At 35.0% G+C, this 25,256-nt stretch overlaps 1 protein-coding gene across 1 annotated transcript; it reads right to left on the reverse strand.

Moving 5' to 3' along the window:
• LOC139137815 (neurotrypsin-like) lies at window positions 1–25,256 on the reverse strand. The gene is made up of 5 exons (XM_070706082.1): window positions 25,190–25,256; window positions 6,149–6,287; window positions 4,628–4,951; window positions 685–1,023; window positions 1–299 (listed from the first exon to the last, which is right to left on the reverse strand). Exons 1-5 carry the CDS (start codon window positions 25,254–25,256, stop codon window positions 176–178), a joined length of 993 nt encoding a protein of 330 aa, XP_070562183.1. The 3' UTR covers window positions 1–175.

The raw sequence follows: 25,256 nt of genomic DNA on the forward strand, positions 1-25,256 counted from the left end.
CCAAGCTCTCGACAGACCACTGCTGCATCAATATCTTCAAAGGAATCGTCACAAACAGTGCCCCATTCATTTGAATGCCATATTTCGACACGTCCTTCATATTTGGAAGTACCATCCACAAGGCGAATTTGAGCCTGGCAGGCAACGCCAACATCTTCGCTGTGTTTACAATTGCTTACACCCAGCCTGGATTACCGCAGTCACTCAAACGACTTTCATCTCCAGTACAAGCTACGTCGTCCAGCCATATTTCTCCAGTACCTTCTCCAAAGTGTGCGGCTTCATATCGGGTTCCACCACTGTGGATGAAAATGAATATTAGTCGAACATTTTGCAGCCTATCGTTACTTTGTACTGAATTCATTACCTGTGAGAGATGACATTTCTGGAGAGGACATTTGTGAAGAAATCAAAATTGGTTTAATGTTGTAGAATCACTTCTTAGTTTTGGGAAAAAGTTTATTTGTGTGTAGATTGGAAAACAATGTCACTTCATTTACATTCGATGCTTTCATTTTTAAAGAAAATTCGTTGTCTTTAATGACTCTTCAATATTTTCAAAGACAAAAATGATTTTACTGACCCAAAGGGTTATGAACTATTTATTGTCTAGATTTTCGCTTTCTAAATACAGCAAACGTCTCTCATTTAGGCACTTAAGGGTTTGTGATTACAGTTGAATACCTGTATCCAAGTTCTCGACAGACCACAGTTGCATCGATGTCTTCAAAGTCATCATCACAAACAGTACCCCACTGATTAGCGTGGAAAATTTCGACACGTCCCTCATATTGAGAGGAACCGCCAACTAAACGAATCTGAGCTCCTGCAGATTGGTAGACTCCGGACGCAGAATCGTAGCAGGCAACGCCGACATCTTTGCTGTGCTCACAATTGTGAACACCCCATCCCGCACTCCCGCAGTCTCTCAAATGAGTTTCCGTGCCCCAGCAAGTTGTTTCATCCATCCATATCGGTCCTGTGCCTTCTCCAAAATATGCTGATGAAAATGGGATGCCGCAACTGTAAGTAAATAATATAGAATAATTGAATAACAACAGTACATGTAAAGCACGATGGGATTTTGTTTAGTTACAGTCGTATATAGATTTACCTGTGACCAGGCTGTGTTCACAATCACTTTGGGTGCTCGAGATTTCATTAGAGATTTGAAAAAAACTTGAAATTGACATTTCAAAGGGGGACTTATAATTTGTTTTGATATCATATTCCCTTTCTAATAACTTCTGGCACTTTCACTTCCTACCATTTCCAATTTCGCCGCACCATTAGGGCGCACATTTTAGGGTATATTAAACAATTCATTGATGCCCCAACAGCCAACTCGAGGCAAATAATGTAGGTTCTCATGATTTCTACTTACCAAACCCATCCGTTATGCGCTGTTAGCGTTCAAAAAGTCCTCTGTAATGACTTAAAGTTTCACTTTGAGTAACCTTTCAATAATAATTTGGGAGCTCATTCCTTCTTTGAAAATAATCTCTCACTGTCAATACAGTCTGTAATACACTCTGTAAATATATATATATATATATATATATAGTCTGTCAATACTGATATATATATATATATATATATATATATATATATATATATATATATATATATATATATATATATATACTGTAATACATATATACGTCAGTGTCAAAGGATAATGTCGCCGTATGAACATTTTATAGGACTTTGACAGAATGCAAACTAATTAGAATAGTGCATAGTGCCATTAACAGAAACTGGAGGATTCAGATCAAACAGCCTTTGAATAACAATTTGGGAGATGGTGACCTACATGTATGAGCCCCAACCCTCCCATAGACAATATCGTACTCAATCAGTATAGAACGACGTTCCCTAGGGTGAGCAAGGAGAACAGCAGGACATATAGAGATGGTCTTTATTTCACTCTACATGTTATATTGTCATTCACGCCTGTAAAATTAGATCTATAGAAAGTAGAGGCTTATGGCAAAACAGCCACTCTTTCCCTGTTTCATTTCCAAAATCAGGGATGGTACTCTGGTCATGCAATTATTCATTTATATTTGAAGTCCTTGCTCTACCGCACTAAGGTATGGTGCTATAAACGAATGTAACTTAATTTCACAAACTTATGGTAGGGGCTTATACATAGAAAGGGGACTATACTCAGTTGAGTACGATACATGTGCCTAGTCGATGTCAAATGTTCATCTTAACCGATGAAGATCTTCCTTTCTAGAGAACTCAAAACAGAAGACGTAAAATTTAGAAAACTACATAGTGTCATCAACAACAACAGAAAGTTTCAACTCGAATAACGTTCAATAATAATTTAAGAGATGATAACCTGTATGTCAAAATCCTCGTGAAATTTACTCAAGCCGGAAAAATGAATGACTAATGTCCCTTCACGAAGGATCGTGACCCTTCAAAGCGTTTGTAAGAATAAGAATGATCCTTCCTAATTTTCATGCGCAAAAACACTGACCCTCCCCTGCATGTCCCAGTCCGAATCAAGAATATCTCAATTGACATATCATTTCTCATTTGATCTTTGAACTTTCATAGAATACCTTTTAACCTCTACAAATAATCACTGGGTTGAAATTAAATATCACATTTGTTATTCACATCTGCTCTACCAAACATCGTATTCCCATCATGTACATTGATATAATTGTCCAACATTTATAAAAGCACAGGCTTAACTAGTTTTGTACTGTAAAGAAATTATTTGTACTTTCCTCATAGACTACTATATATGATGAATTAACATTATCAGTGAAATTCCCAATGGAATTTCTTGCACACACATGCACTTGTGACTACCTCTGTCTACACAAGTACAATAGTATCAATAATCAAGTATCTACAAATACATAGATTTAGTTAGTTTTGTATTGTAAAAATATTTCCATAGTTTTCTCATAGACTAAAATGTATAGTGAATCAAAATTCTACTGAAATTCCAAAATTAAACTTCCTGTGCAAGTATCCACTTGTAACCGTCCAATTCTTACGTACAAAGAACATGCACATTTACATCAATTATCAAACACATAGATAAGTGTACAGATATAGCTTGTTTTGTAGGTGAAAATTGTTAATATTTTCCCAATAGATTCCAATGGATTATGATTTTGACTTTTGGGTGAAGCGCTATATCGGCCACATCATACCTTCTTATAGTTGCGATATTTCCTCAAAAATTATGACCCTCCCCTAAGGTATGCATGAAATTTCATGACCCTTTATAATGCTTTTGCACAAAACAGCGACCCATCCAAAACACTAGCCCTTCCCCCGTAATATCTGTTCAGTTATTTACTCAAAAGAGTAGTTGTATCATAATCATAATGCTTACTTAATATACTGTTATTGCATCACATTTCATGCAATTTGCAGTGTGAACAGGCTCCTACAAAACATTTGCTGAGTGTTAACTTACGAGACATACCTTGATATTTGAACGATTTTCATATTCTTCGGGAACACAATGTCGGAAGGTTTGGTAGGGTACTTGAAATTTTCAATAGTGAGAAGGAGGATTTAATTTTTTTGGGGGGGTTTGCTTGTTTAACAAATTTTGAAAGATTCTCCCCAGAAGAGTTTGTGAACGCAGCCTAATTCAAATAATTCTTTAGAGACATTTTCCGAGTAATTGCATGATTTTTAAGTTAAGTTGACTGAGTTTACAAATGTTGTATATATTGTTATTTCAAACTATCATTGATGCATAGAAAGTATATATAAAAATTATGTTTGCATTTAGTGACCCAAAAGTGTTGTGATGACGTAGGTTTTTTGATATGAGCTGTTTATTCCTTAGGCTATACTTAATGTCTAAAGCAAACGTTTTATAAATTGAAATTCGTTGGGTTTTTTTGAAGTTAGATACCTGTATCCAAGTTCTCGGCACGCTACAGTGGCATCAACGTGTTCAAAGGAATCATCGCAAACGGTACCCCACTGATCAGAATGTAATAATTCGACTCGTCCTTCAGATTGAGAAGAACCTTCCACTAAGCGTATCTGGGCTTCTGCAGATTGGTCAACTCCAGACGCAGAATCGTAGCAGGCAACGCCGACATCTTGGCTGTGTTCACAATTGTGAACACCCCATCCCGCACTCCCGCAGTCTCTCAAACGATTTTCTGTCCCCCAGCAAGTCGTTTCATCCATCCATATTTGTCCTGTGCCTTCTCCAAATGTGCTGACTTATATACGAGTCCACAGCTATTAGTAAATAATATTTAACCAAAATTAATACTACAATGTATGAATATAAATGTATGAGTAGATTGTTGAGGACATTTCTGAAAAGCTTTTGTGTAACGCACTTTTTCAAATGAGTGAATGGCGTTCACTTAGTTGAACAAGTTTACCAAATCGTTGAGTGTTATTAAGTTATTGCTCGATTTCTTGGTTTCGCTCGAAATTATATCAAAGTTTGAGTACCGTATCGAGAACCAATTGTCGAAGGGAAAACACTCGAAAACCCGAAATTCTTGCGATGACCTAAATTTTTGATGATACTAATTTTACTAATTTCCACTCTTACTTCTCTGTATAGAGCTAGCGTCTTGTGTTATAGATCGTTGGGTGCGTGATTATAGTTAAATACCTGTATCCAAGTTCTCTGCAGGCCACAGTCGCATCAACGTTTTCAAAGAAATCATCACACACAGTGCCCCATTCGTTTGCATAAAAAATTTCAACACGACCTTCAGATGGAATTGCACCACCAACTAAGCGAATTCCGAGACCACTTTCGGTGGGAGGGCCATCGCAAGCAACCCCAGCATCGCGTTCATGTCCACAACCACTATACCAACCACTGTGACTACAGTCATTCAAGCTAGCTTCATTTCCATTGCACTCTAAACCGACCAGCCATTTACTTCCTACTGCTTCTCCAAAATAGGCTGAGCCATACGCGGTACCGCCACTGGTGACAGAGCAGAAATAGGTTGAATGTTATGGGGGTGATCACTAAAACGTCTCAACAATTACCATAATGTAGATTTCATTTCTTGATTAAAAAGTCATTCATTACGTTATGCGACAATAACTGCAATAACGCATTTATCTATTTATAAAGCTGCTTAGAAACGTTCTAGTGAAGAAGTTGAGAACTGTACACAAGAAGAATTTAGCTTAGAAATTTAACGTAGAAATAATTTGTATCGTTACTAAGCTACCATTGAGCACATAATATTTAACATTCCTTTCCATTTTACGTATTGTTCAAAACCACTGTTGTCTAAGACAGTTCACATATTATCGACGGGAAAAGACATGTCTCTTTTCAAGGAAAAATGTCATGTCTTATAATGTTTTATGTGTATTTTCTCAGCTTCTGATAGAACATATACACCTGGATGCATGTATTTGCAACATACTTTATATATGGTAACTTTTCAAAGTAAAGGGTTCACTGTATTTATTAAGTGTCAAGTAACCAGATAAGCTTATTATTATAATTGTAGTTTAGTTTGTTTATACTTTTTTATGACTTGTAGCAAATTCAATGTAATCTCCGAAGGGAATGATATTACATAAAAATTTCTGTCCTTTGTAAATATGATGCAATTTTCGAGGAAAAGCTTTTGTCGCGTGTGTACTATTTGCATAACAGCCTATGATAATGAATGTTGCCACTATTCGAAATTACAATATCCCGATTTTTACTGATTAAATAACCAATCAACTTATTTGAATATACAAATGACATGCCTCTTGTAAATAGCAGTTCCGTCTTGCGATTTATCTTTGGAAAACGTTACGGTAAAGTGGAATGTCGTCCGTCTTTTGATCGTTTGCTTACTCTCTGTTACTAAGTTTTGTTGCACACTACTTCACCGATTGTCTGATACAGGAGGCAGATTGTTTCAATGAGAAAACTATTCAATGAATGAAAAATCGAGTGATGACAAATGCTACACACACACGCATATATATATATATATATATATATATATATATATATATATATATATATATATATATATATATATATATATATCTGTGTGTGTGTGAATGTCTGTGTATGTTTGTATATATTATATTTCTCAACTTCTGTCTAATATGGAACGAAACAATGTTTTATTAATCAAATACACAACTTTATAAATCCTTTACTTACCTGTATCCAAGTTCTCTACAAAGCACAGTGGCATCGGTGTCATCAAAGAAACTATCACAAATAGTACACCATGTATAATCATGATATATTCTGACGGTGCCTTCGTATGGGTTTGAGCCGCCTTCTAAGATGATAAGATCTGCTTAGAGAGGGAATAAAATCATGTACTTGAGTAACAATGAAAATATGAACCATAAATAATCATTTATAGTCTTTACTCGATCTATTAAAATGAATGAATTAATGCATGAATAAAATGAATGAATGAATAAATAAATAAATGAATGAATGGGTGGATGAATGAATGAATGAATTAGTACTCCATCCGTTATTATGATGTGTGATAACCGTGCCTTCGTACCGGTTTGAACAAGCTTCAATCTCAGAAATAAGATCTGCTTGAAAAGGGAATGAAATCACGTAACTAAGTAATACACGAAAGGTCATTTCTTAAATATATATTAACAGTGACTTGTTATGTCTGCTAAATAAATAATTATAGTTGAATGAATGCAATGAATAAAGAATGAATGACGACCGAACGAAAGACTACTGTTGCCGAGTGTTTAATCTATTACAATTTACACCTATGCTAATGTAAATTAAGCAAAGGTAACCTCCGGTTTTATGTTATACCAATATGAACGGGATAAATTTAAAGCAATCTGATAGGTAGAGAAGCGAAAAGAATAACACTATCAGATTGTATATACCACAGTTTGACTCGGTCGGAGTGGCTCTCAGCATGAATTTCTTTTCGAAAATGTAATTTCTCTATCAGTAAATTATAAAGGATTCTAGAAAAGAAATGAATCATCGATTCACTGTATGAAATTAAATAAAAACATATTAACAGTATGCCTGTATTGATGTACATACAAGCATTATTGTTATATCTGATGTCGTTTGCAGTGTCGTTACTTCAATTGATAGGTATTCCGTGTGCAGAAAAAATATATTTGCTTTATGTTTACCTCGGTGCCAATATTATACACCAATTTTTTTCGATGTTCAAGTTATAAAATTCATGATGAGACCCAGAATTTTACCGATCAAAAACCCAAGCGAGTATTTTAAAGTTGGTTTTGAATGAAGAGCTTTGTCGAAAACTGGTCAAAAATATGATGTATTCCTGTCGCTTAGGTTTATCGCTGTAACAACTTTAAATTTGTCAGATCTGTTCAACAATGTCGCAGATTCGCTGTTCTTGTATAACCGATAATACAGAAAACGAAAATTTTTATGTTGGCGAGATTACTTTTCGTGACCGTGTAATAATTATTCTGGCTCCTTTTGATTTGCATGTCTCTTATTTTGCGTGACCAGGGTTTATTGATGACTGTCGTTCGAACAGGAAATGTCTTCGGGATTCCGTTTTCCGTGTTGCTAATATTGTATATGTTCTGATGCAAGAAGTAGAAACTCCATAGATGAATAGGAGCTTCCGTGTTGCAGAATTCCATTCGAGAACTCCGTCGAAACGTCACGTGACCGGTGTACGAAACGCACGCAAAATCTCCACTGGCCAAGCTGGCCAGCAACTTTAAAAAATCACAGGCCCTGAAGAAAATCTATTGGTCCGATTACCAGGTCAAACACAGACAAACCCAAATATAATGCACATTTTTCACCTGCGCTCATTTTGGGGATCTAGAACATTTGAATACACCACTTCAACATCCTAACATTATTTTTTGTGCTTTTTAATTCTTTTGAAAGAGAGCCAATGAAGTTGATTATCAGAACCAAACTTTGGGCAACTTATCTCAGTGCAAAAACATGAAATTAGCGAAAGGTTAAAAAAACACATAAACTCATCTTATTTGCTTACCGTGTGAACCGGCAACTTTTGAGGCTGCTACGATAGCACAGAGAGCTTTAACCAAACACTTTGTAGAAACGCCATCAGCAATACCTTTTGTGAAAACGAGAACATGTTAAAATGGCGGTCATAAATACACAACGGACGTTCTGTCCGACTCTATTTAAAAGACGTTGAAAGCAACCCATAGGTGCTGATAATTTGTAAAATTTATTAAAAATAAATTTATCTATAACAAAAACCGGTGTTCATAGCTTGAGCACTATGGCGTCAACTTCATCATCCAAAAAAGCAAACTTGTGGGGCATTGACAACCGGAGCACATTGTTTTTTTATCAAACAGCTTTGACCTGAAAGCCGTAATGTGCTGAAGAAATGCGCCGGAGTTTGGCAAATTGTTCACTTCATTGACGACGAAAAAAGTTGGTTGGTTCTTGATCACGTTCGCTTGTTTAATAAAATGCATCGAAGACATGTTTCGTTTAACGTATTCGAATATTCCGATACCGCGGGAAAGGCTAGCCACTTTTAAAGTGTAAATTAATAATTATGATGACTAGAATAAGCACTCCAAATACTTTAATAATGATTTAACACTTTCGGAGCAGTCTATCCATAAACATGGTGATAGATACATGCTGAGTATCAGTGATAATAGCCATTAAACTAGATAAATTCAACTGAAATCCTCTTATCCTAGTATCCTGTTCTTTTCCCAAGTGCTTGTCGTTGGTTAGTAAAGTTCTAGGCAAGTTAAGAACATGCGACCCCTGTTTGATGTACATAGCTGATACAACAAATGTCTGAGATCATCAAATATGTGCATGATGTGGTGAGCTTCCCCGTATAAACCATAATTACCATGAACTAATACCACCACCATTATTACAATAGAAAATGTGAGCCACCTTTTACTTATTTGTCTTTGTTTGTCTCAATCTATGGATTTTATTTCCGAAATAAATTTTAGTGCATCTCATGATACTTTAGCTTATCGGTGTTGTGGTAAGAAGCGCCTTGGCGCAACACCTATACGGTATACAAGAAGTCCGAAAAAGTGAATCACCAACATAACATACATATGGAACGCTCATACCATAAGATACAAAAGAGGGTCAACAGAATTCAATAAATGCATACATGATTATGCAACACAATACCGCACCGCTTTTAAACTTATACTTGGATAGCCGAAACCTGGACGGCCATTCTGCGTATAAACATAGTATTAACTCATCTAGCAAAGCAATGAAGGGTTGGTGGGAAGTTTGGTAGCAATCTTGGTTTAGATACTGTCATTTAGGCATAAAGTAAATGGTAGAAAACACATATACCAGCAGACCCCCTCAGAGAGCGCTAAATGTCAAGTTTGCAATTATACCAATGTTATTTCTGTACAGAGAGTGGCAAAATACGTCGTCGTTCAAAAGGTAATACGACATCGGCATCTTTCAAACTGTTTGCATGTGATGGGAACCTTTTCGGTCATTTACCCCTCAGCTATAACGCTGACACGATGATATAGATAGACACATTAATAGTGCGTGTGTATTTGTGCATGTACGATTTAAAAAAGTCTAAGAGCAGAATTGATAGAACTAAACCTCGGCAATGCCGTTGGAAACAGCTGTGAGAAGCGATATCAAATATGAAACTTATTTGATAATCAGATTATCGAATTCAAAATTTTGACCACACATGGTATCCTGCTACTGTTATTTAGAGAACAGTCAGAGAGCAGTACGCTTTTCAGTTTATTTCCATAGAACAATCGGTCTTGATAGTTTTTATTCTATTTATTAGTATAAATAAAGCTACTACGCCCAATCTCGAATGCAAAGGCTGTTTAACGTCATTATTATGCCATTAATTTAGCTCAGGATGTACATTTGTTCATAGTATATGGAATAAAAAAATTCAAGAGATTCGAACCTCTCTGCCAAGAATTGGCACTATAATACAATTTAGTGAATATTGAACACGATTAAAACTAATTTGGGATAATGGGATCTTCATATTTTTCAGATTTCTCAAAAATGTTAGGTATTCTATAGTTCAATGTTGCAATATCACAATTGAATTATAAAAACAAATGTGTAACGTAAAAAGAAAAGCAGATGAGGTTACATTTGTAGATGAATTTGATATTACTTTACCATCCAATTATCCCAAATTAGTTCTAATCGTGTTATTGAAAAGCCTCATCACTAAGCCCATCTGTATGGAGTAAAATATTTTTTATTTGTGAAACAATCTGAATAAATCATTCTATTAGATCAAATACATGAAAACAAAACATTTTTATGGTGGCTTTGGCTTTTGCTGATAATAATGGACAGTGAAATTGATCTAAATGTCATGACACTTGTGTAATTGGTTTGTAACATTGTTTCAGAATTTACTACAGGATCTGTAATTTTAGTTGAGTTGCGGCAAACAACAAACGGATGATATAGTTGTTTTACAGTAGGCTTCCACTGTAATTGTTGAGATAAAGCAATAAAGCCTGTCGGCCGGTAGAAACTGATTGGTGTCTGTGAGTTTGGGGTAAAGACTTCCCCACTTTCCATACCCTTACATTGCGACAACTTTCTCACGTACTGCTTCTGACGAATGTACACCTCATTCCTTGTGGATCAGCATTATTTTTTGCCAAAGAACTTCATACAATGCAGAGGCAACAAGAGTCTAATGACAACTAGACTCTTATAACTCAGCTGTGATACAATATAACTCAGAGTGGCCGTATATAAGGAATGTATATGAGTCTGTGTGTGTGAAGTCAAGGTGTTCTTTTAATAGATGTATATCAGCAATGTTACGACATTAACATAATAGGGCTTGGTGTTGACTTGTTTACATCTTTAATCAGCTACATGCTCTCAGTTATACAACACACTAAGGCCACTCCACACAAGTCAGACAGAGAAACATAAGCAAACCACCGCACTTTGCATTGTCATGTACGTTTTTGTTTTATTACTGATGAACAAGTGAGGGTGAAAGTTCAGGGAAAGTTTTGAAATTTTCGCTTGTCCAGTCTCAGTAAATCTTAATTTTAAACAATTTTGAACATTCCTGATTGGACACAATGACATGCTTTCTGTTACTAACAACGGTCTCATAATTGTGGTCCTTGTTCTTACAAATGAAACAAATGATGAAATACGGCGTAATACGGAACATTCTTATCACAGCATACCTCTAAAACAGAACGTAAAAGTGCTGTTACAACATTTCAAAAAACCTTAAAGCCACAAACAGAAACATTAGTGAATAAATAATTTTTTATAGTTGCATTCAGCAACAAAAATCTAAGCGGTAGAAAGGAATGGGGTAGAAGAAACATAACACGACATAATTACACCTATGCTATTGATCATTTATTCAAGGACGACCAAGGTCGTTGAAAACGGAAAAATATCCTAAAGAAGTAATCGTCTTTGACGTCTCATGATATGAGATAATATCCATATCAATGAGAGACTGGCAGAAAGAAAAGTGATTACAGAATAAACAAGACAACTTCAAATGTGAGTTGAAAAATTAAAAAGACGTTAATACAAATGCACATAGATAAGTGCATTATTCAAACGAGGGAAAAGCCGGTATACATATAGTGATACCGTATCTCTCGTCGGTCATAGAGAGAAAGCACTGAGCACTGAAAAAAGAAACCGGACATTCGACCTTATTTCAAATTCTAAGGTGCGTTTTCAAATAATACATATGGATATTTTGCAGCAACTCATGAGCATTAGTCATTTCCAAGCTTTGAAAATACTTAAGTCGTTGTTTCATCAGAAGAATTCATCACTCGTTAGTACAAGCATTTTCACTGATAGAGAAGAAATACTACTTGCCATAATAGCTCTTTAAAACTTATAGGGCTTCTTGAGTTGTAAGTAAACAAAACACATTCTGTCACGTTTTTCCTATATTTTACTTTAACCAATAAAATCTGAAATCGGTTAGTTTAATTGTTTACTTTTACATCTATATTGTTTTTACAATTTCGAGCATCGTTGTTTCATTATGTTTGCGAGTGTTTTATTAATAGAAATGCTTTGTAACAAACCGTATTTGATTTTCTTTCGTTTATTAATTAGGATCGCAATGTTGGAAAGGTTCTTGCAAAACAAAACATACCGTTCAGTACGATCAGTAATTCACAAATATTTTGAGCATGTAAGATTTATATGATATTCGTCCAGCCGATGAATTCCCAAAGATACCTGAACTTTCACGCTCACGTAATCAGAAATGAAGAAGAAACATACATGGAAAGGCAAAGTGGGGTGATTTGTTCATGTTCTCTGTTTCTGTCTGACGTGTGTTACTGAGAGCGCATGTAACTGATTAAAGATGTAAACAAGACCACACCAAGCCTGCTATGTTAATGTCGTAAAAGTCACCGATACACGTCGATTAAAATAACACCTTGGCCACTGAAGTTTTGCAGATTGATCGAATTTGAGTGTAACAAGTCAGTGCAACTTTTGAGGCAAGTTTTGGAACAACTTTACAAACCAATTACAAAAGTGTTACGACATTAAGATCAATATCACTGTCCTTTATATTAAAATTTTACATATCAGTGTAAAACAACAGTTAAGTATCTCGAAAACCTATATTAAAAGATTTAGAAATGAGATTCATAACTTGAAGTATTGTTGCATTTCACGATGTGTAAAGGAAAATAAAACATTTCCAGGTATAATTCAAATATTATTAGTTTAATCCAAAACGCAGGACACCTTCAGGGGTGTTCAATGCTCTGGATTCAACCAAATTTGTTCAAAACTCAGAATAGTTAGATTAATTATGTTACAATCACTGAAATATTTAGACATAAATTCGGGTGTGATTAAGCATAATGGTATTCATGAGCCATAATTCAAATATTATTAGTTTAATCCAAAACGCGGGACACTTCAGGGGTGTTCAATGCTCTGGATTCAACCAAACTTGTTCAAAACGCAGAATAGTTAGATAAATTCTGCTACAATCACTGAAATATTTAGACATAAATTCGGTGTGATTAAGCATAATGGTATTCATTAGCCATTAGCTAGACTACGTTTATTTAAGTTATCATTTATGTCTTTTTTCAGTACAGCATGGCTTAGTGGAGGTAAAATGTTGTGAACTGAGAGTACACTAAATATAGCAGACATTTTCGTTGTAAAACGTTTATCGTAAGTCTATGGTGGATATTTGTTCAGTCTTTTATCCGCCATCAAACTGCATGAATACCAACCATTATTTTACTCGACGATTCGTAAAGCACAAAGAGCATATGAGATGTGACAATTTAAAGCTCATGAAAATCTTTGGGACCACGGCTGTTTATAAGAAACGCACCATTCTTAGTTAGAGTCTGTAGGTTTTCATCTCAATGGATTTGCCTTTGTATTACTGTGTGTATGATACGAGTGTATCTTTCGATAAGACGAAGTATAAATAAGATAGTGTGCTTTTCAGCACAATTAAAACAACAAGGAAGGCTTTTCCACTTAGAAAGAATGACTATACAGACGAATACTTTGGAAAATTGAGGGCTCCGATGTAAATTACAATTACTTTGTAAATCAGACTACTCTCTTCAAATAAAATGTAGAAGAATATATAAAAGAAACTTAATACACTTGCAACTTGAGACGCTGTAAATTTAGAGTTTGTGGCACTTCTCTTTCAAGAAGAGGTAATGTGCTTACCTTGTGTCCAAATCGCCGATGCTGAGCTACAGTATGTCAAAAATCACAACGAATGTACGTTATATTGTTTCCAAATTCAAAAATAGTTTCAACAGAGGTCTAACTCTATTTATAGTGCGAAATAAGGAGCAAACATACAGCGAATGCTATGAGGTCGCCTTAGCTGATCAAAATTATTCCAATATATTCTTAGCCTCCAATTAAACGTTTGGAAATAAAACACTAAACATTAACACATGCATTGTAAGGTTTACTCAAGACAAGGGGCGAGGACTGCCTAATCACAAATGTTACAATGTGCACTCTGACAATATATGCTACGCTTGGGAACATAGCTATCAAAGCGAATAAGTAACAAATCACCAATTACAATCGTTTGAAATTCGCTGAAAATGGATATTTATCAGACAGACATGATTTTAATCCTTGATTTGGCAAATATGGTTCGAGGACTTTTTGAAATATTTGCACAAATCATAAAAAGAAGGGAAAACATTCGATGGGCACACACTTCTTTACCGATAGCTCTGCTTTTCATAAATTTGTAAACGTTGCCACAGAAAATTTAGTGACGATGAGAGTATCGCCGTGTTTTGGCAAAAGAGCCAACTTGAGATTTATGTTCATCAAAAATACTCTGCTGAACATAAACACAGGACCAAAGTTACTGGTATCCTTATATCTTGTTGGTTTGAACTTGTGTATATATCGTTATCGATGACCAGAGCCAGTGCATTCTACGCCAAAATGTGTTTATTTTGTTTGCAATTCATGTTTTCTCGTTTTTATTCTATTTACCTAAATGTTATTGAAATTACACAGTACTGGAATGTCTATAGGGATCTGAGAAAGCCACTAAATGCGACTGCAAATGCGATATAAATAGATTGCAATTGATTGCTATTAAATATGTAAGCAGTCTATTAGTCGCTTGTTCTTTTATGTATGTTCTGATGTAACATTATATATACATTTAGAGTAACATTTAATCGTTTTTTTAAGAGATAATAATGTTCGATGACTGAAATCATATATATTGTACTCCCATTCAACATAACTTTGCATTTCGACATATATTCGTAAAGATTGTGTGGCTGCTCATTCACGGTATTGTGTTGACTTCAGCGTTACGTTATTACTCTTCAGCTTGAATAAGTTGATCAAGTAGTGTTAAAATCAGACAAAAATCGCAAAACAGTAAGAGACGATCGGGCTTCTCAGATCACAACTACATGAGTGATTATATTTTATGGCCGTTTTTCAGTGGATATATCACGTTTCATGTGTATGTTAACGTTCACACAGAACCAAAAACTTTTTGACGCTAAAATCACTGATGACGTAGACGTGTTGTAATGACTTTGAATAGCCGAAGTAAACATCTGCTGTTGCTTTTATCAAGAGAGAATGATTACCCCTGTGTATGTTATAACTGCATTGTACCATAAAGATACAGTTTTTCATAGACTTAAAATGTAGCGGTGGAATAGGACGAATGTTCATTACAAGTTTTCACGTATGATTCACTTTAAAGGTAAACTTTCGACAGTTTCTGTAGTTACAATATGGATCCAAGATGTACGTTTGGCAAAAAAATTATTTCGAGATGAAAACAAAAGATATTTAATTTATTGAATTCGATTACAGTAATGGATTGCTATTGAATATGTAAGCAGTCTGAGAAGCTGTATATAGGGGTCTTGCAGATGTTGAACAGTTTGCTCGTTTGTAATGTTGCTGTACGTTGCAGTAGAATCCGGTTGAAAGCAGCCAAAGTCGAGGAATTAATGTTAATATAAAATTTTTGACCTATGGAAGGGTGGTGTTGTTGTGTTGTTGTAGCCTATGAAATTTATGGTTTCTAAAATCACAAAGCTGGCACAGAGGAAAACAATGATTGATACCTCTGTTAGTTTTAGTTTGAGCTTACATGCAAAACTAAATCAGTTGCTAAAGCTATTGCTCCCACAACTTGAGCCCCGGACTTTGCGGTTGCAAAGTACTTAATCACATTTGGTACACTTCAGTTTAGCGCACCGTCACTTTTCCTCACTTGTTCATTGTAATGGCCATTACAAGTAAACAATTGTTATAAAAACAGCACATACCACATAGTTGCAGTAAAGTTCCTCAGATATAGCAGGTTATCTGTTTATACTCATCTCCCCCCCCTCTCTCTTCTCTCTCTCTAAAACTGGCTCATCAGTTGGTCCCCATCATATGTAACATATTCCAAACAAACTTTCGCTGTCCGTTGTGTGCGAGTACGCCGAATTTCCCTTGCTTGCTCTCTTCTTACAGTTAATGCAAATGCATAGTCTGAAACCTATATTAACAAAATCCGTACCCATGACTGTCTACCCTCAGTATTAATTTAAAAGATAGAACAAGAATTGCAAAGAATCTAATTAATATTTATGCAGATAGCATGCCTACATTTCGACCTAAGGCCTTTTATCGTGTTCAAATTAAACAGTTAATGTTATTAGATAGACCTTTCTTCTGAGCTTATGAAATAGAAAACAAATAAGTGGACACGCCTACATTAGGGTTCACCCAAGGATGACGTCGTCGGAGACATAGTTCACATAATATTATTTTAAAAATTTATCCTGAGACTGTGGTAGACTCAATAAAATATTAACTATTGTATCCTGCATCACAGATCATAATTAAAATATCCCTTTACTCGACATTTGATTAAGATCGGCCACACGAAATAATACAAATTACACATTTGTGACAACAAGAAGCTTGTTGAAACATTCAGTTCCTTTTGTACAAAAAACAAGAAATGTTTGATCTTAAATGTATAGGCAAAGCGGCTATGAGATGTCAACAGTCCTTTCGTTGAACCACAAATAGGATGTTAGACATATATAATATACGGCAGCACGAGCAGAAACAAACTTTAAACATTGCCATGGCGAATGTACTTTTCTTTATACAGCTAGGTTGAGAGCATAAAATTGTAAGTTCAATATCCGTTGAACATTTGCACACAACATGGTTGGAAATAATTTGGGAGAAGTGGATCATATTATAGTTTAAATTTATCAAAATTGTGAGGTGTCTTATAGCTTAAAGTTGCAATGTTGCAAATTGCCCATGAAACTAGTGTATTGCAAACGAAGGAAAAGGATGAGCCTACATTTGGTAAATAAATCAACATGAATACGATATCCAATTATCCGAATTAGTTCCAACTTGTTACACCCAAATACTGAAATACACAGCGGGAACATGGACGACTCGGTGGAGATTGTTTTTACAGGACTTCGGAACAATATGCATTTGGCTTTGATTTGATGAAAACCTGAATTATTCATGTCTACGTCTGCTTGGCAGCCGAGCTATTGTACAACCAAAATCACTTTGCCAATTAAGAGCAAGTGCTCACACAAACCTATTGGAAATTATTGTGTACATAATGTAAGGTGATTTAAATTTCGAGTTTCTTGCACTATATGGGATACGTTACAATTCGATGGACGAAAACATACTGAAAATACGAATGTCGGACTCATGGTGATAGTATTTGTAAACATTACAACAAATTACATTTTATTGTTTTTTTTCAATTTCTACAAAATTGGCAATACAATTGCCTATCTCTACAGCAGAATATAAATGGAAACTGAATAAATATCTGACGAGTACTTTTAGAAAAGAAGGCATTTGACCACGTGTTTCATTGCAGGATGGCATTTGATCTCTAGCAAGGCATAATTATTTCCAGCATTTTCTAGATAAACGGCTGTAAAAAAGAAACGCGGGCAAATAATGAAAAAGGACGAATCGATGATTTTAGTGAGTTACCAATCAGTTACCAATCAGTTTGATTGGTAACTTTTGCAACCCTTGAAAAGAGATCAGAAGTGACACACATAATTACGGCATTTTATAGACTTTTCGAAACGAGGTGTGTGCATTACTAAATATCAAATGCTATAATATGATTTGTCACGCACGCAGCTATGCTTGTGAGGAAAACTATCATTCTATATCCGCGATCGGTCATGCGATGTGGTGTGATCGCCATGAAAATCATCACAAATACTAAGTATTATAAACAAATAAACATAGTAAATAATTTTCAGGCAGACATGTTGTCCGTGGTTCGGGAAATGTAGTTCTTAGAGGCTGGGCATAAATAATTTCTATTTCATGCATTCGTTATGTACATCACAAGCTATGTCGACTCCAGTAAATTTTTATATTATTTGTATTAAGTTTCATTAAGTTTTAGATAGTAGTATTTACAAATAAACATCTTGATAAGCATTAGTCAACGAGAATGTTATGTTCTCTCTTGCTACTAGCCCTGATATTTATAAATTTGAAAAAAAGATGAAAACATGTAGCAACAATATGGCTACACATGATACAGTCGGTTTTGGCATGTGAACTTTTAGATTTATGGGCACTAAAATCGTCAAGATGAACACAAAGCGGAAAAAATATTACAGGTACCCTTGTCTCTTGTTGGTTAAACTTCCATGTATAGCGTTGCCTGTGGCCTAAGTTTATACCTTCTTCGACTTAATGTTCTTGTTCTCCCACCATTTCTTCTTACTTAATTTTTGTATTCTCTCTAATGATACGTTATTAAAATGCCATGGTACCAAGAGAGTGATCTTGATTAATGGAAGACATCGCAGACACAGATTATGATAGTTCTGTTATGTATACTGTGATAAAGAATAAATGTTAATGTAACATTTTAGTCATATTTTGTGGAAACAGTATAAGGTTTAAGTTTAATGTTTTCAGCGTGGTTCTTATTAAAAAGACTGTGTGACTATTGCTCTGCTGTATTCTATCCTTAGTAGCGTTCTCTTAAAGGTATACTGTCACCTGTTCCAATTTTGCCACAGTTACCATAGAAAGAAAAAATCTAACCAATCACGGATTTTAAGCGGGTGGCCGCTTTTAAAAGCAGAGCCCTCATATGGGCATTTTGAATACAAGGAACGCCCCTTGACCATATATGGGCATATTTAGATTACAGATGACTGTATACCTTTAGGCTGGAAGTAGTTGATCAAATAGTGGTAGATTCCAAACAGTTACGCGGTTATATACGGTCAATCATGAAGGGTATAGTTTACTAACTATTACCCTCTGCAATTAGGTTTCAGGGCCCATAGCATAGTGATCATATCTATGAGCAGTTCAAATCTATACTCAAATCTTACTTTGTCAGTCCATTGATAAAGAAACGAACACTAATATTTGTTTGGCAACAGTGTAGAACGTACCTATTGGTTGTCAATTACCGAAAGCGAGATACTTTTCTAATTGGACAATGTTTTTTTTTGATAGACGGATATCAATTATTTTGTTTGTATCCTATAGATCCAATATATATGGTGTCTTTCTTACACAATCAGTGTTTCATCACAGACAAAAAGATACTTAGCTCACCGTCACACTGCAACATAAGTGGTAATAATTGTTTTCTTGTCACCGACATGCAACGGAAAGAACATGGGGTCGTAAAAAATTCTCGAAGATAGTTATGTTTGTAATCTTATTTTTTTCCGGGTTTACTCGTCAGTATTGTTTATCACTAAGATATGAAAATAGTAACAGAACCGACAATTTCCTATTCCTTAAAAAACTGTGATCTTAATACGCTTGCCTCTGATATATTACAAGACAATTATGACTTTTCCAAAAAAATTTCATAAGCTTTAAATATTGAACAATGCAAACGAAATTCTCTTTAATTTCCCTTCATACGCTACATTTATCGTTCAAGGTATTTTCCATCTTCACAGATTGTCCCCGTCAAGGATTTGTAGGAAAATATTAAAATCCAAACGAACCTCAATATCACTAAACTAATAAAAAGAATATTTCAACGTCGAAGTGACAAAAAGTTTTATTGCCTACATTGCAAGATACTACTAAGTGATTTGTTTCATGTAAATTTAAATTTTGAACACTGCAATTGAAAGGAAAAGTTGAATGAGCACACAGACAAAGAAACTATATTTAACTACGACTCACCTTATGTAGTACTGATACGCTTGTCACATGATAACAAAGTAATGAAAACAAGTGTATTGCACAAAAAGAAAAGTAGATGAGCTTACATTAAATCAACAATAATACATGATTCAGTCAACATGAATACAATATCATATAACTAACCCAATTAGTTCCAACTGTTACACCTAAATACGGAAATACACGGCGGGAACATGGACCACTCGGTGGAGATTTGTATTATAGGACATCGGAGATCAGAAGTGATGCTCTTAATTACGTGCACTTAATAGACTTTTCGAAACGAGGTGTGCGCATTACTAAATATCAAATGTAATGATATGATTATTTACTCAGGCAGCTATGCTTGTGAGGAGAACCATCATTCTATATCCGCGATCGGTCATGCGATGTGGTGTGATCGCCATGAAAGTCATCACAAATAGTTAATAGTGTAAACAAATAAAGAAATAGTAACTAATTTTCAGGCAGACATGTTTGTCCGTGGTTCGGGAAATGCAATTCTTAGAGACCGGGCATAAATAATTTCTATTCGATGCATTGTCGACTCAGTAAATATATACTATTTGTATTAAGTTTCATTAGGTTTTACTTTCGTAGTATCTACATCTTGATAAGTATCAGTCAACAAGGATGTTATGTTTTACTAACCTGATATTTATAAATTTGTATAAAAGATGAAAACATGTAGCAACCATATGGCAACACATGATACAGTCGGTTTTTGACATGTGAATTTTAGATTTATGGTCACTAAAAACGTCAAGATAAACACAAAGCGGAAAAAAAATATTACCGGTATCCTTGTCTCTTGTTGGATAGCGTTACATACGGCCTAAGCTTGTGCCTCCTTCGACTTAATATTCTTATTATTATACTCTGCCATTTCATCTTACAGAATTTTTGCAAAGCTTAAATGTTAATGTAACATTCAGTCATTTTTGTGGAAACAGAATAAGGTTTAAGCTTAATCTTTCAGCATGGTTCTTATAAAACAAGACTATGTGACTATTGCTCTATGGTAGTGTGCACCGTCCTCTTAAGCTTGAAGTAGTTGATCAAATAAGCTTTAAATATTGAACATGCAAAAAAAAATTCTCTTTAATTTCCCTTCATACGCTACATTTACTGATCAAAGTATTTTCCATTACCATTTTGGGAGTAGAATAAGAATTTACAATTCAAAATATACCAAAATCATCAAAACAAGCATTACTGGCCCTTTAGATTTTGTAATGGTGTTTTCAAAACAGGCATCATAATAACCTCACGGCCTTACGCAAAGATACTTTTCGTAGAGAGGGACACAATAGATCACTTTTGCAACATAATGTAACAAATATGATAAATACAAACTAAATCAAAAAAAATTTGACATTCATTAAACTATTCTATCAATAGCATGATTCATGACAAGGTAATATAATGAAAATTAGACATTAAACAGGACATCTGTAGCTTTTTTATTCAGAGAGATTTATTGGTAATAGTAGTGAAAAGTTACAGCTCATGGTCAAAGATGGAAGAGTGGAATTCAAAATTTTAAGTATATTGCTGATAACATTTTCATCCATTTTATTTCTTTCCATATAACTGTATATTATATATTATATGGCAGTGATATTTTGCCTGGAACAGATGCATAGCAATTTTTTCATTTTCATGTTAGACTCAATCGTTTTGCCGTTTGTATGACATATTTGAAAATAACCTGAGCATGCACCTGTGCCTGCAAAAGGCTACATAACGAAGGCTGGGTCTAACAAAAATAGCAGACTCTTTGTAGAAATTACGAAACTCGTCCCAAAAAGTATAAAACAATGTACATTAAAGAAAATAATTGTAACAGAAAGAATAGCGGTATGTGTGATGATCTATACATCTTAGAAATATAAATTTCTTTGCAACATATGTTGCAATATTCACAATTGAAATTGACTAGTTTTTGTATCAATGGCCACTCTGAATGGTGATTAGTAAGTAATAGCCAAGGCTGATCTACCTAACCCGAAAACACTTTCAAAATCAGTTTATTCCTGACTTTAGATGATCCTTTCTGTAACTTTTTTGTTGAGTTTATTGACTCCAATACAATTACAGCCATAGTAACAATTAGCTCGTGCTTTCACGGCGTTTCAAAGAGTTCGACTCTCAACCATTTTGGAGAAAGAAACTTAATAATTTCACGCAGATAAAATATTTATATTAAGAATTTCAGTTAGGAGTACCTCCAAAGACAGATATCAATTTCTAGCGATCAGAATAGCAACACAGTAGAACCGTTTTTGCATTTTCGGTATAATCCTTGAAAGGGAAATAATTCAAAATTTGTTCAGTGATTGTTTAATGCTTGGCAACATGACTTGTGTTCAAATAGCATAAAACGTAATCACCATAGCGAGTATTTGTAAGACTGTACTTCACCATCAAAGGGCCAACGAAATGGCCATAAAGCTAACCCTGGGATCGCTCCCGGTAGTCCCTTTATGTTTCTCCGTGGTCGTTCATCGCGCGCGTTCGTTAAAAATAGACCAATCAAAGTTTGAAAAGTTTGAAAGTCGACTTTTTTCGACCGGTCTGAAGATTGCTTCTTCGTTGAGAATGTATATTAATAAAGTATTCACCTCCCCTCAGTGTGACATGGACAACGGGGCCTCCGTTTTAACTAAATCGTAAGGTTGCTTGAGGTGAGCCATTTCAGTTTTATTTATGGTCCGCTATATGAATAGGGTTCATGACATGCTTTGTGGTCCACTACCGCCAGCAGAATCACACTGAATGCTCTATCTGGTGGCAAAAACAGTCGATATGAGGTGTCGTCAAATAAATCAAGGATTTGAAGGCGAAGACACGTTGTGGCAAAGTGCCGTCGTAAATACTTCCTATGAGGTTATTCGGACCCACATATACAAACACAAGATAACGTTGACCCTTAAAAATGCTTCTTACATTACTATATAGGAAAAAATACGGCAATTCATAGGAACTTTTCTCTAACATTCGATTTATTACTTAGCTTACAATATTGAAGTTTTTATTGCTGGAGTTCATTTACTAACAATGAAGTTAAGCAATGACAGTTTACAATTACTTAGATTTGCCTATAAAATGTTCCTACAGGTGTCGTATTCATAGATGGCAACATTAAACTAAATCAGTATCCGAGGAATGTAGACTTTATCAGAATTTGTCGAAAGTTTTTGCTTTATTGTAAAATCGCAATTAACAGCGATGGCAGAATCCCATTAAAACAGAATAAGCAAAGGAACTAGTATAGCGTGCAGTGTATGATTTACGAGAAAGCATTTCCTTGTGGGTGCCACAAACCTGAGATATTTCTGCTCAACGACAATAACTAGTACGCTTATCACTTTGCTGCTGTTTTGTTTAATGCAAAGCGTTAACAATCAATTTGAGCTTGTGTCTTCTTCAGCAATCTTCATCTTATTTTGACTTAATGTCAATAGAAAATTTAATAGTGACATGTCTAATGTAGCATCGAAGTACAGCCCTGGAATTCACACACATATACATTCATCAAGTTCTTTAATCAACAACCGGCTGGAAAGATTACACAGAAACAGAAACTACAAAAGATTTCTATCATACACTAAAAAGATTGTTTTCTTGCTTTCAGGAGAATTTGGACGTGGATTAAAAACCTACCTAATTGCGAGTCTCAGTGCAAAACGTTGTTTCACTTTCTTCTGTGTATTTTATTTAATTCACATTGTAATAATAGCCGTTGGTGCAATACGTAAAAACCAATGAAACAAAAGAATTAATAGGAATCATATTCCGAAGCTAAAATTAAGGTCTTAAGAAGGTACTGGTTTCCAAACTTTGTTTATACACTGGGTATGCATTTTTGAAAATGCCATTGCAATTACAAGGTAATAATTAATTTTACAAATGTGAGCCCTGAAATAAAAAAACAGACTGCAATGTGGTATTTTATATCCCTTATTTTAACTTGCTGTCAACAATAACATTTCATTGCATGGGTGTTTTCTAGTACAGTGGAACAACGGCACTTGTCAGTACAATTTGAAATTCCTAAATGGTACTGATTGTAAAAATCACTTTTGCTTGCTTAATGTGCGATTGGTGATGAGCAATGATGCCAGCAGTATCACTGAAGGTTTTAATTATAGAACGACACTCTTGATTTCAAGGGGTATTTTGGTAGTGCAGTGTGTTGGCTATGAGATTTATGGTAACCAAAAAAGTGTAGCTAAATAGGGACGCAGATGCAAAATTACTGGTACATGTACGTTGTATATTGAAAAAGTGAGTTTATACTGTATGTATCGGCGCTATGAATCCGTTTTCAAGGTCATTGCTTGGTCATATATAAGACTGACACACTTTCATATCATTTATAGCTTTTTCGAACACAAAAGTACTGCTACAGAATACATGGCATGTAAAACACTATTTATATATTCAAAATGTTCATTAAGAAAGTCAGGTATACCAAAGGACTACAATTGACAGTCTGACTGATGTGCGAGACCACATCCAAAAGACAACAAGATTATTTTATTCGCGTATTCACATAGTCTGAGCCAAGCCAATATTGTTATCAATATTGTTATTGTTATCGGCCACGTTAAAGGAATACTTAACAAAAGGGACACAATTATGAGCCAATATTTCAAATATTCCAATCATTGGTGCCTGCCACGGTCGCCATAGTAAAATAGGTTGAACGATCTGGACGTTCTGAAAAAGACAAATTCTGAAACTATCTACAGAGTACAGCCATTTATTTTCAACATTTTGACGCAAGGTATCCATACTTAAAATGGAGCCATGTTTTATTTAATGTTGATGATCTCGTTGATCACTGAAACTGAAATCGTGAAACAACTAAAGTACTGCCTTTTTGTAATTCAGTGCTTTGATCCGAGATCAAGAATGAAAATACATTGCTCTTTTACATTTTTCTGATGTAGTTGTACATTTTAAATACTGACGTAATATCAAGTCGCAGTCTTCTTTTAGCGAAAACCTTCTGGTACTGGACGGTTTAACAGTTGATATTCGATGTAAATACTTCCGACTGTAGTCTACAGTGGTGTAAACCTGCGCAATATGTACAAGCACAACCGAGGTACAGACAAAATAAATGTAAATTAATCCCACAGGCACTTCTAAAAATTTTCTAATGGGTTGTGACAAATGTATTTAGTGTTTTAATAAGACAATTTAATATAGATTTTAGACCTGGTGAAATTTAGTAATAACCTCCTCCGCAGGGTGGGGGTAGGCGTGGGGATTACCGAAATTTGAGGGAAACGTGCAACATCTAGCACCAGTCGCAAGGGTAGCGCTATGTGATTTAAACCACTAGTGATATACAAGTGAAAGGCCTCTCAACCAGCATACAACAAGGTTGATGTAGAAAACGAACGAATTGAATGACCAATGGTAGAATACATGCAGACAATGTAAAGAACTTTTGAAATTTTGCTTTTAAATTGCCTGCTTGAGAGCGTTTAGCCTGCTTTATAGTTGTCGCTATTGTCTGCTGTTTAGCTTCCACTGTCAT

This window comes from Ptychodera flava, chromosome 7 (assembly GCF_041260155.1).
Source record: "Ptychodera flava strain L36383 chromosome 7, AS_Pfla_20210202, whole genome shotgun sequence".
Classification (NCBI taxonomy): domain Eukaryota; kingdom Metazoa; phylum Hemichordata; class Enteropneusta; family Ptychoderidae; genus Ptychodera; species Ptychodera flava.